General features: G+C 37.4%; 1 protein-coding gene across 1 annotated transcript in view; it reads right to left on the reverse strand.

Moving 5' to 3' along the window:
- Window positions 1–13,341, reverse strand: part of PHEX (phosphate regulating endopeptidase homolog X-linked) — a 103,824-nt gene that overhangs the window by 63,673 nt on the left and 26,810 nt on the right. The window contains exons 6-10 of the mRNA XM_015621659.3: window positions 11,702–11,770; window positions 11,020–11,136; window positions 8,221–8,304; window positions 7,780–7,925; window positions 1,753–1,846 (exon numbers count right to left, since the gene is read on the reverse strand). Coding sequence (XP_015477145.1) covers window positions 1,753–1,846; window positions 7,780–7,925; window positions 8,221–8,304; window positions 11,020–11,136; window positions 11,702–11,770 — 510 coding nt within the window. The remainder of the gene's footprint in view (window positions 1–1,752; window positions 1,847–7,779; window positions 7,926–8,220; window positions 8,305–11,019; window positions 11,137–11,701; window positions 11,771–13,341) is intronic.

Raw genomic sequence — 13,341 nt, forward strand, 5'->3', positions numbered from 1 at the left:
AGGGAAACAAGGATGAAGGGACTGGAATATCTCTCTTTGGAGGAGAGACTGAGGGAGTTGAGCCTGTTCAGCCCTGAGAAAAGAAAACTGAGAGGAGACCTCATCAGTGCCTAAGACTATCTGAGGAGGAGGTGCCAAGAGGTTGGAGCCCTTTGGAGTCTCTTTTCTGTGATGCTGAGCAATAGAACCAGAGGCAGAAATTGATGCACAGGAAATTCCACCAGAACATGAGGAAGAATTTCTTCCCCGTGCAGTGAACGAGCACTGGCACAGATTGCCCACAGAGGGCATGGAGTCTCCTTAACTTGGGATGTTCTGGGCACAATCCAGTGCCATGTGCTCTGGGATGACCCTCCTTGAGGAGGGAGATTGGACCAGATGACCCCATTGTGGTCCCTTCCAATCTGACCCATTCTGGAATTCTATGACATCCTTGATGAGATTATTAATAAGCACTGAATCACTTTGAATTCTATTTCTCCTCAAGCTTCTACATTCCAGAGATGTGACAGTAGTGAGTTACCATATTAAAATGCACAGTATCCAAAGCTTAATGTTTCCTTTGAGGATTTTTTCTGGCCATTATAGAACCCAATGTAACTCAGTATTATTCTACAGACTGGCTGATAGCCATCAATCTATTTTAGCTGACTAGCAAGGAATGTCCCAGGAGGGGACACGTACAAATTTGTTACTGTGGTTCTGACAGCCAGTTTCACATATTTTACATGAAGAAAATAGCATCTTTAACATGACTATTTTGAATATGATCTCAGAAGTACAAGAGGCTGCCTTTCCTGTGTAGTTTCCATCATGCTATCAGAGTTTATTTTTAGGTATGTGATCAACTCAGAACTATTCCAGTATTACTCAAGGAAAAAGAGTATAGGTTCTTTAATTAGTCACCTGCATGCCTCAGCAGGGAGGACAAAACACCCACACCTCCTGCATCATTCTAGCCTTCTGTTGTCAGCCAATTTTCATAATGGCAAGCAAAGTTCTCCATCCAAAGTGGCTTAGACACAAGACAAAGTACCATTCAGTTTCAGTTTCATCCTTGGTATACTTAAGGAGCCCTCACACTGCCCACATGATTACCAAGGTGGCTTTCTATTCAGGGTTCACCTAATCAAATGTATGTGTTTTACATAAATGCCCATATTACTGAAGAGATAATTAATTCTGCTCTCACAGCTTGTGGCAGTTTTCTGGTTCTTCTGCAATCCCAAGCTGGAAGGCATTTGATCATCTTCTCTGTGGAAATGGCTGGGTATCCGTGTGCTAGAGCTCATGTAATGTTGGCATTAGAGCATGGGAGAGCTTTGAGTAAGCTTTAAAAAAGTGAAATCCTAGACTTCTGGTTTACTGGAGCTGTATTCACACTGGGGTAAAAGCTTAGATTTTGGTCAAAAGGGTTTGGCCTGAATGTCACAGCCCACATAATCTAATTCAAGTTTCCTCAAAACAAGACTACGTTTTTTAAAGGGGAGGTTTCAAAACCTCTTTAACACCATCTAAAAGACTTTTTTGTCTTAGTGTCATTCTAGCATCATATAAAAGTCTTAGTGTCACACACAAAAATATGTGCGTCAATTGTTTAAGAGGTTGTCTTAAAAAAAAAAAGTTTATCCAAGAAATTTATCCAGTATGGAAGGAAGGCATTTTGTGTTTTGCAAAGGTATAAGCAACTATAAAGGAAACCAATAGTGTCAACACTAGGACCCTTGCAAATGCTATGAAAGTATAACTTACCCGAGAAAACTCCAGCCACCGATACTGAAAACGTCTACTGAGGTTAAATAGCCTTGAATAAACCATCCTCCATACCAGGTAATTGGCAAGAGTCCTGTTAAATCAGGCATATTTTTATCAGGCATGTAAACACATATGATGTGCCACAAAGCATTCACAGAAATAGCTCTACAAACTATTATAAGGTGGAAATTTCACCTTAAAAATTAATGAATGATGGCCAAATTGATAAATCTCAATTACACAGGAGAATCTGTATGATTGCAGCCATTTAATATATAATTTCCCTATAGTAACCATCTTCTAGGGATTATTTATAACAAGTCAATCACCTAGTATGTCATTTCTAGGTAATTTTTTTTCCAAAAGGCAGCTTTCATTTTCCTTAGAAGTGGAAAAATTATGTTATAATAATAGTTACATCAAAGTTCTATCCAGAGATTAACTGTTTTTTTCTTTTGTAGATCAAAGTGAATTTTATCTCCCCTCATTAGTAGGGCACATAAATGGCAACAGAACAGATAACAGTCCATCCCATATACACTCTCATTATCTCATATTTGTATCTTTCATTAGAAGTTATCAATATGCTTTGAAAAATTCTATTCTTCACAAAGTTATTAAAGTATCACCATTCCTATTTTGTCAGATAGATAATTGAAATACCAAAAAAAAGAGAAGTGTCAGTAACAAAAATCTTATGAGAATCGAGGCTGAAAGATCAAGAAAGAGCTTGTTTAAAATTCCCAGGAGATCTGGTATCTATGCCCCTTTTCTAAAACTCTGGGCACCTGACTGGAGGATTTATCCAGCCTAGATTGATCTCTTTCCATGTTCAGCAGTGGCTGTATGAGCTAAAGGTTCATTCTGAAATACGTAATTCAAACAGTCTCAAAACAAGTCCAACAATGGCCTACACTTATTCTCATCTTCTTTTATACATGACATATTTTTCAAGGATAGTCATTGCTTCAAAGCTAGGACATTCAAATGTTATTTGTTCCCCACTGGGATATACATAACATTTTTTACTTAGGCCATAGACTTCTCTGTAGGTAGGAAAATGGCTTCTATACAACTGAGGGTGCTGCTATGGACTGTCTGAACAACTCCCCCACCTCTAAAAATCCCATTTCTGAAATCTTCCATTGCTCTAAGTGTGGGGCGATGCAGTTGTTGCTACAGTGTCACTCCATTAGCTTCACTCAGAGACACATCCCAAACAGTTCTCTCCTCTGAATCATAACACCTTGGAAATACACTTTGTAGGCATGTCTTGACAGCAGCAGTTGCTTGAGACATAACTTCAGCTTTGCCTCTAACCAAGCTCCAGTCCACCCACACAAAGCCTTCAGCTCAAGATGTGTTGTTGCACCTCTCACATCGGGTATATTCCCTCTTTTAGTGCAGAGATATACTCAAAAGTGCATCTAAATTCCCACAATAATTGTAAAACATATCTGAAAAAGATTTTTTAGCATGAATAATGTGCATTTATAAGACAGTACATGTCACAAAAGCCAGAATAGTTAGCTCTGTTTAGATCATCACACCATTTTAAGATAATGTTTAGGATCATTAAAAATTCATTTCAACCTAAGAAATGCCACAAAGTTTAGATTTTTCCCTTAACAAGTTTCTGACAATGTGGAATTTTCTCACTCAGTGACAAGTGAAGCATCCTAAAAGCACTCAGCTCTCATTGTTTTGGTAAATGACATGAACTCCAGAAACCTCACAACAATCTGCATCAGGTATTTCAGCAGAGCTGAAAAATATCCAGCTGTAACAACTTCTGCAGCATTTATACAAAACTCAGAGATTAAAAGGTTAAAGATTTGCTTTCAATCAAAAGTCTTAGGTAAAATCCTTAGCTAAATAAATCACTATCACACACCAATTATATATTACAATTTGGTACTTAATCAGCATCAAAAACAAAATCAATACTCTCTTCTGTGTACTTGTTTTCACACAGTGATGTTTGTCCTTGCATTTGAGTTGGGAAACCTCTCTCAATTGGTAGTGAATGAAAGACTGAAATTCATACAGGCTGGCTCTCAAAAGATTGCAACCATAATAGAATCCACAATGTATTAAAAAATAGGGAGGTTCTACTTGAGTGCTCCTTAACGGGGGGTGGGCAACACCCAACAGGTGGAAAGGTTGAGGAGGTTTGTTGTCACATGTTTGAAGCACGGTGTGCTTTAGTTTGTTTTCCAAAACAAAATAAAATAGTAATTTACCTGAATTTGTTTACCTATTGGGGGGATGATTATTTTACATTTTGGGCTAACTATGCAAACTTCAAATAATTTGGTTGTCTTCAGTTGGCTTAAAAACTGCCACTTTGCTAATAAAGTTACTACAGTGCAGATCTTGGGGTGATTTTCATCCCAGTTTCACAAATAAATTCACTGAGGCTCAGAGAAGTTAATCTCTCCACATGGAGCAAAATCCAGTACACAAATAAAACATAAAAATCCTGGCTGCTCTTTCAATGAGTTCAGACTGTTGTTCTAACCTTTCAGAAGAGTACACGCTATTTTAACTTCCAAATGCCTGCTGCAGAAAGTGTAGGCTCACTTTTAACTGGTACAACCCTTATTGTGACACACAGTCCCAAAGGAAGTGGTAGAGAGATTGTTTGCTAGGACAGTTAAAATTATACCAGCACTTATGAATATTTACTAAAGTACTTTCTGTCCTATCTCAGAATAAAGTAGGTTGCTCATGTAAAATTCTGTGAGTTTGCAATATTTTAATCAACAGACATGGTAGCAATTAAAGAGGACAGATTTAATATGAGATAGGTGGAAAAATTAATTGACATTTTAAGAAAAAGATCTCTTTCACAAATTTTAAATTTGTTTGAAAATTGTATTCAGAATTGAGCCACAAATCAAATTATAAGTACTGAAAAACTTTTGCATCTATTGCTAAAGGCACTAATTCAAGATAAATTATCGTAACTTCTCTAATTTTTCAGATGGAGACTAAGACCAGAAAAGATATCTAGTGCCTCCATCCATCTCTGAAGAAAATTCCTCATAAACTATGTGAATTAGAGCTCTTTTCAATTAATAGTCCCATACTGCAGAGATATGGGAAGGTAAAACAAAGGAAAAGGGGCCTAGAAGAAAGCTGGAGAGGTACATTTTACATGCAAGAACATATAGAGATAAGACAAGGGGGCTGACTTTAGACTGGAAAAGGATAGGTTTATCAGCTATTAGGAGGAAATCCTTTACTGTGAGGGAGCTGAGGCACTGAACAGGTTGTCCAATGAAGCTGTGGATGTCCCATCCCTGAAAGTGTTCAAGGTCAGGCTGCTCATGAGGGAGAGTTATCAAAATGGGGCTCTGAGCAACCCAGCCTAGTTCAAGGTGTCCCTGCTTGTGGCAGGGGTGTTAAAACAAGGCAATCTATAGGGTCCCTTCCAACCCAAACCACTCTACGATACTGTGAAACTAATTATGCATTCTGAGATCTATGAGAATGATAAAGCTGCTTCTTTCAACAGCTGCAAAGATCTCCAGAAATGATGCAATTTATAGTATCCTATTTACGGCTCACATAAAGCACCAGCACACAGGGAAGGGATTTAAGCTCCCAATTAAGTGCCAGCACAGTTCTATCTCCCCCCTCCCATAGCACAGCTACACTGCAGCTCTGCCATTGCTCATTTACATCACTGCTACATACACACATCTCTTCTTCCTGAAACAGAGATAAACCCCATTAAAAATGAATTAATACACCAAAAAGCTGAAGAAATCCCTGAAGACATCTTACAAAGGCGTGACTTACTTCAGCACCTGACATGCTGTCCCCAAGCTGATGGGAACTCCTGCAGGCTGGTGGCTGAGCTTCTTGGGAAGGTCACTATTAGAGCCCAGCTCCTGGGCTGGAGTCCCAGCAGTGCCCTGGCCTGAGGACTTCAGACTGACCTCTGGACCACGCTGCTGCTCCTATTTCAAACTCCACACAGTAACTTGATTATATGCAGTTAAGTAAAATTCTGCTAAATTCATGCTGCACCATGTTACTGTGCTCTCTTCTAGTAATATTACCCTGTGAATGATTTCACAATTCAAGATTGCTCAGCAGGTTCTCTGAGGGGAAAATTTTTAATATAAGGATTGTGAGTCCATACAACTTGTCACCTCCAACACAAACTGCTTCTGTAGCCAGACTTAATTTTCACTCCATTCTTTCCTCCACCTGAAACAAACGTCATGAAATACTTTACCAGATCACTGGGTAAAATACAAGGGCATGAGCCATCTTTATGTGACATTTTAAATAGTACCCAGGCTAGCAGGGTGCTCATTTGGGAAGAGGACACACAAGGCACTGGAATAAATGGATAATTCCCATTATGAACACTGTAGCAAATCTAAAATTTTAAAACGCTTTTCTAGGAATTTCAAGTCTAAATATTTACAGTAACAAATCAAATTCATGTTATTTACATTAAATAAATCTTTAAAATGTCATATGGAGAATGGCAAATGAGATTACCTAAAAGAAAATATCCTTGATAAGCTTTCAAGGCTCACCCTAAAATGTTGAGACCTCATTGTTATGAGTTCACATTGAGATGATTTCCTAATTTTCTCAGGCCAGATAGCACGGTTACGTCTGGAGCAGACTCTGACATTTTAAGTAATGAACATTATCACCTAATAGATAAACATGATTTTGGTTATCATGCCTGGGCTGTTTGGATACATTTTACACAAGAATTTGAAGCCTTCTTGGGTTCGGTTCAGCACTGTTTGCCATTTCTAACATTTCATGATGCAAATTTCTTAGGACAAGACTGGGCAGAAAATGCCTAAGCCATTAACACCTATAACATATGCAGTGTGAATATACTGGAACTTTTTTTGCTCACCCTCTCCCCCTGACCTGTGAGGTCAGAAACCTGGTCTTGAGTTTGCTAAAGACAGACATTGCAATTATTTCTAGTCATTACTCCAGCCTCTTTCTGCCATGACACACAGGCTGGCTTAAGTTCTCTTGAATACTCAGATTTTCCTTGAATAAGAAACTAATGGAAAAAGTCTTCAGGTATTTACTCTGTAGTTACAGAATATATTTGCATGTAAGTGTATTTGTATGCAGGGAATAACTAATTCCCAGTTATCTTGCTAGATATGAACCCTCTAAGTCACATATTTATACCCACTGATGTAACAAACTAAGTTAGGAAGCAGGGGCAGCCCAAATAATTTTAAAAATAATTTCTTCAATAGATTAATATTGGTGGCAGTAATGGTACTTATCTGAATCTTTTTAAAGAAGGGATAATTGATGATCTGTAGGCAAATCAAGAATTTTTATTTTTCTAATTGGTTGATTTCTGTGCTATTTTTACAGGTACTGTGAATTAATGTAAGCATTCCATCTCTAGAGACACAGAGCAACAATTTAAGAATAATTTTTGTCTTTTTTTTCCTGAAATACATTTGGTTGTGGCCATACTGTACAATCAGTGAAGATTGATATTTGGAGACAATATCCTAACAAAATTTATTTTAAAGTTCAGTAACATGCCTCAGAGAACAAATTATCAGAAAGCCCTTAGATGTTATCAGTAAGGATATTTCAAATGGGATGTCACTTTTTCATCACTGCCAAAAGCTGTCTTGCTTCCCTGTGCAAAGCACATCTGCTGTGTTTCATCTGACCTACCTGAATTTTACAGATTTATGTTCTACAGGTGTAAGGGATTTCACAAGATACAAGACCCTATACAAGTAAGAGATGCTGAATGCATCTGGAAAGAGCAGCTTTACTGCAACCTGTGTTAACCATAGAAGAAAGGTGCTGAAACTAAAAGTTCTCTTCCTGTGCACAAGGTAATATCTAAATCCTCATTCAGACAAAACCAAACAGACTGTTTGCCTAGAGACTTGATTCCAAGAATAGCTGAAACTCATGGGGAAAAAAAAATATATAAAAAGCCCAGCATTTGATGTCCCCTTGCGAGTTTGGATGAAACCATCATAGGATCCTTACTTTTTCCTTTCATTTTCTAGTATCCTGAATAAATCTTTGAAGTACTGGGGAACACGGACAATCACATTTTCTGAAGGACCTATATCTTTAAGCTCAGGATAGAGTTTGCTGTCAATCACCTTCTTGATGTATCCCAGCCAGTCAAACTGCAATGACAAAGAGAAGGCTGGTTAAAGCAGATTATGAAGAGAGATGATTTATTAACTAAGTTACACCTTTAAAACTAATTGTTTCAATGCTTTACTTATTAAAAACTTAGAAAGTATTGCACTTTGTCATTACATATGTTTTCAATCCTCATTAAAGTTGGAATTGTATTTAAAAGAATGAGCACACACATTCCTAATGATACTTCTTAACATGCTGCTCTGAACACTAAAGACAGTTTTAATTATACAGGTCAGATATTAAAGAATAATTTTTCAGTTATACCAAACCAACCTGTGGAATCATGGCACTAAGCTCCGATATGTTCATTTTATTGTACATCACCTCACTTGTTCGATTTTCATATGGAATCATGATCTGGTGAAGAGAAAAAAATGCACAAAACCATCAAAACAAGGTTTATCTTGCAGGGACTCTTATGTCATTACCATCCTTCACAATCCCAGTGCAGAAATATCTCACCACCGATTTTCCAAGCATCTATGGCATTAACGTCCATTATAACCTCCATTCTGAGGACTGCGTTTAAATAGAAGAAATGGAACATAGTTCCTTTTATGTTTAACTCATTACTGGGAAATTTAATGAGCTGCATGTCTTCTTTGGACTTATTAGATAGATTTAGCTCTGATTATGCTAAGGAAAGACATGTTAATACATAAAAGATAAAAGTACACCTTGATTATTCATACTCATTCATTCCTTCCTATCATGTAGAAGCCAACTTCAGATTTAATAGGTCAAATCTTAGATAGGTGCATCTTCATAACTGAAAGTGCATCTCATGTCTTGGATTTGAATGTGTTCTTTACTCCACCTGGGGCAACAGCCAGATTCTCCTCTGAACAAGCTTCTCCTTATTTCACCCCATCATCCTGATTTCCATAGCAGGAAGCCTGAGAATATAGGCTAGACATAAATAATATGAATAAAGCACTCCCCAGCCAGGCCTCTCATCTGGGTGACCAGAGGACCCAATCTCAAGTTGCTCTGCAGCAAGGATACAACAAAAGAAATCCTAAATATGAAGCAAGTCCTTTTATGACTGACATGCAGTCTCCAAGAAGTCCTGTGGTTCATAATAGTAAAACAAAGTACAAGATATAGCTCAAAATTTTCTCAGTGTTCAAGAGTAACAAAAATTCCAGATGGCAATTCCAGCCCTGCTGTAAGGCAAATCCTATACAACAGGCAGTAAGCTGGGAAGTCTAAAGGACAGAGATTGATGCCAGACAAACCAGACAGCTGGCACTTCTCCAACCAAAATTCTCCAGTAACTGCTTATGGTTTTAATATTGCTCAAACCATAGAGGAAAAAAAATTACTTTCTTTTCCCTTTCTGCAAATTTCATTTATCTGAAAAATCTTTAAACACTTCTTGAAGCCATTTATTCTCTTACTCTCAAAACTTTCCCTCTTGCTCCAGTGATTCAAACTTAATAAAAAAATTCCTGGTACACAACAAGCTCTCTCAAAACATGCCACTCCTTCCTATATCCAAAGTATTCTTGCTGCCTCTTCCTGAGCATAGAATTCTCCATTAAATATGTTTATTTGAAAAAAATGAAGAGGAACACAGGATACGGTAGAATCTCCAGTGACAAACAGTGACATCACAGTAAGATGCTTATATAATCATTATGTTTATTAGGGTTTATGCAACCAAGTCCATTGTCTCATGCCTAATATTAGGACAGATATTAGGAGGATTATTCTTACTAAAAGAAACTGTAAGCAAGCATGGCTTGTTGCATAATGATGTGCACTACTGATGCTGAGGGTTGTTACATGATCCATGTCATCTTACATGGCAGCTTCACTTACATATTTTGTGGATTAATGCTTTGTAAGACACTTGTTAAGCAAAGCATTAGAGCTACCAGAGCTAAGGATACATCATCTTATGTCATCACTGATAAACAGAAGAAATATTTACTGTTTTTCAAGTGTGCTGGGTCACAAGGAAGTATTTGTGCATTAGCTCATCCATGTAAAGTAACTGAAAATTAATATCGGGCTTGGCTTAGACATTTGACAAAATTTCATCCCTTTCAGCAGAGAGATGGAAACACTTATTGGCTACTATTGTGGGTGGCCCTCATTTCTGTACAAACACATCAAAAACAAGCAGTGGGATTCCTGTAGCAGCCACACTGAAACAGAGATATAGAGAATGAAAAACACTCCTCCAACCTGAAATAATCCTGTGGCATAAATTAAACTCCACAGGGGAACAAAAATGTAACCAAGTAAGTGTCAGAATCAAGTACCAGATTTAAATACTCTTAGCTTTACTAAATTCATTTGATCCCCTATTCCATCCACTCTCCCAGACTACTCCACAAAAACACTTTTGGAGCTCAGGTTGGTACAGCTGTAAACACCAATCTCTCATCACCAAGATCCAATATCCCGCCTCAGTCATGCACTGCTTTTAGACTGTTCCACAGAGAACCAGCCCAGCCCGCTTCTTAAACAACAGAATAATATATTCTCAACACAAATGCACAGCAGGAGCTCAGATTCTACACAACTTCAAAATTATAGAATCACTTAGGTTGGAAAAGACATGTAAGGTCTTGAGTTGTCATATTTTTCCAGCTGCCTAGTGTGTACCAGTGAGTTGGTGTAGATGAACTTCAGCTGGGATATTGATCTCATCACCTTTTCAGAAGGAGAAGCCCTAATTCCTATGGGACAATCCTCAGGCACTTCCACAGTTTCTAACACATCAACAACCCCTGTATTTGTGTTGCCATATGGATCTCCATCCCCCACCTCCACTGAGATGGCAAACCAAAAGACACCATCATTTAAACATTGCCATGCCACCCCCAGGTTTGCCTCTGGTCAGCCTGGCTGATATTACAATTTAAAACACCAGAGGCATTTGGCTAATGTTTTTTCTCTGAGAATAAAATTTACAATTTAACAATTAACTACGAGAGAAATATCATTTTTCCTTTCTTCATCAGGATTTGCTCCTTTCCTTCTGCTTCTAAAATCCCTATTGTTAACGCTGTTGATATAATGGCTTTTCACTTTGAGAAAGGATTATATTAAATTACCAACCTCTGCTATTTTAACTTCCAGTTTTAGAACTGATTTCATATCAGATTCGGCTCGGGAGGCGTTTGCACCCAGAAGCACTGCTGTATCAACCATGAACTGCAAAAAGGCATCTCGGTACTGCAAAGAAAGAGAAAGACTGAAATGACAACAGGATTTGCTCTTGAGTAGAATTGTAGCAGTAGACCTGAAATGCCCAGCTATAGGAAGGAGTATAAAACTTTCATGCTTTAGGAACCAAGGTTGTGCTTTCCTTACCTTGAATGCCAAGCAAGATAAAAAGGAGAAAAACCACTGTAAAACTACCATGCATGAAAGAGATAACTGCTGTGGTTCAGGGAGTACAAATCTCAGGAAATGCAAATGACAGTTCTGGATTAGACTGACAACTTTCAGCTCTTACAAATGGTTTAGACAATGTGTAAAGATGTACACCAGTATTTTTGGCCAACCAAGACAGTAACTACTATGGGACAGAAGTACTTGTATACAAGTGCAAGCTTCATTTAAGAAATTTTGCAAGAATGTTTTGATAGAAGTGGTGTTTTCTGCTAGATACCCTGGAAAACCCAAATCCAAAAAAAGCACAACCCCTTCTCAGTTTGGAGCTTAACAAAGCAAAACCAGCAATGAAAAAAGATGAGGAGGGAAATGGTGGCTTTATTTTCCAGCTGACAATACTTACAGATTTGGCTTCTGTGGTATTTTCTAGGTAATCCTCTCGAGATGCCAGAGAGAGGCTTGCTTGATCAAGCTGTTAAAAACAACACAAAGTAGCATTTAACAGCTAAATTAATCAGATTCAAAGATAAACTGATACACAACTTTGGAAGGGTTCATATTTTTCTGACAATTGCGGTAGTTATGTGCAAATATCTACTATAAAATACTGCGCCAGTCTGAGTTCAACAGGATTTCAAAAATAACAGGAAAATGTTACGCTGTGCTGACAGGTATTGACTAAATCACATTACTGTGACCTGGGGAGCCTCAGATGACCCCTGCAACCCACCTAGAGAAAAGAGTCACAGGTGTGATTTAGGTGTTTAAAACAGCTTACAACAGTGAGTAGGAAATGCAAAAGGACTGTGTATACAGGACCAAATCATTGGTGCTGATGACCATGCATCCATCCTATACTATTTCAGGGGTACAAAAGTCAGCTTGAGCCCACAACAGTCCAGTGTTTGCACCAAATGCCTCTGAGGTGTGGAGCATGTCTGTCTGTCTGTCTGGGAAGCATCACTAGGTTTTTTTGACTGAAACTGAGGTTACACTTTTGAGCTTCACCCTAGACAGCACTGGGTGCTGTACTCAGTCTTTTGAAACATGAATTGAAACTGAAGTGACCACCAGACAGGATTGCATGCACAGGATATTGCTCTGTACTCAGTACTTTAGCTAAAGGCATATGGATCTTTGACCTTCACTTATCTTTTCAATCTAAACATGGATCAGGTTTTCTGGTCTATATTCACCCTAACATTGGAATAAGACCTGAATGTTTGAGATATGCATTTAAGTATATTGAGTGAAACATCTACATAGGAACACTTGCATACTATTTCAAATTCTTAATGAGGAAAAACTCACTATGTAGCATATATTTTATAATTATTACTGGGAACTGAGATTTCCCAGAATTTTTCAATGTGATCAAGTTAGGTTACGGTATGGAAGTCAAAGCTGAAAACTTCAATCAAACAGCTTCCAAACTTTGAATAAGCTACTGATTGGAGAAGAAACAACTGCTTTATGCTTTAAACATTTTTGGTTTGATGCTACAATTGCTTTTAAAAATAAGTCTAATGACAATAGATTGCATTTATTCATAGAATTCATATAAGTCCTTTTTATCTAAATACTTTAGGTTAAGTGATCTATATTTCACATTTTCTACATGTAACAAATAAATAAAACTTAAGTGTTAAAATTAATAAATAATTAATAATAATAGTTAATAATAATAGTTAAAGTGAATAAATAAATGTAACATTTTCCTCTATTAGCTGATAGTCACAACCTTTAAAATATACCATAAACGAATAAAACAAATCATCTTCAAAAAGGAGTAATTGTAATGCTCAGTGCAACTCTCATTCTTTGAAAAACATTGTCACTTTCTTTGCTCAGCACAATGATGCAAAAAGAATATATTCTTATGTTTTTGTACATGTGTCTTTGCAATAGTTAACTTCAGATCATTTGGGGAATTTCAATTATGTGACTGTTACATTAAATGCTCATTCAAATTCCTTGAGTCAAGAATTAGATTTGACAGCACATTAAATCAAGAGAGCAAAAATATGAGAAATAAACAAAAAA

This window comes from Parus major, chromosome 1 (assembly GCF_001522545.3).
Source record: "Parus major isolate Abel chromosome 1, Parus_major1.1, whole genome shotgun sequence".
Classification (NCBI taxonomy): domain Eukaryota; kingdom Metazoa; phylum Chordata; class Aves; order Passeriformes; family Paridae; genus Parus; species Parus major.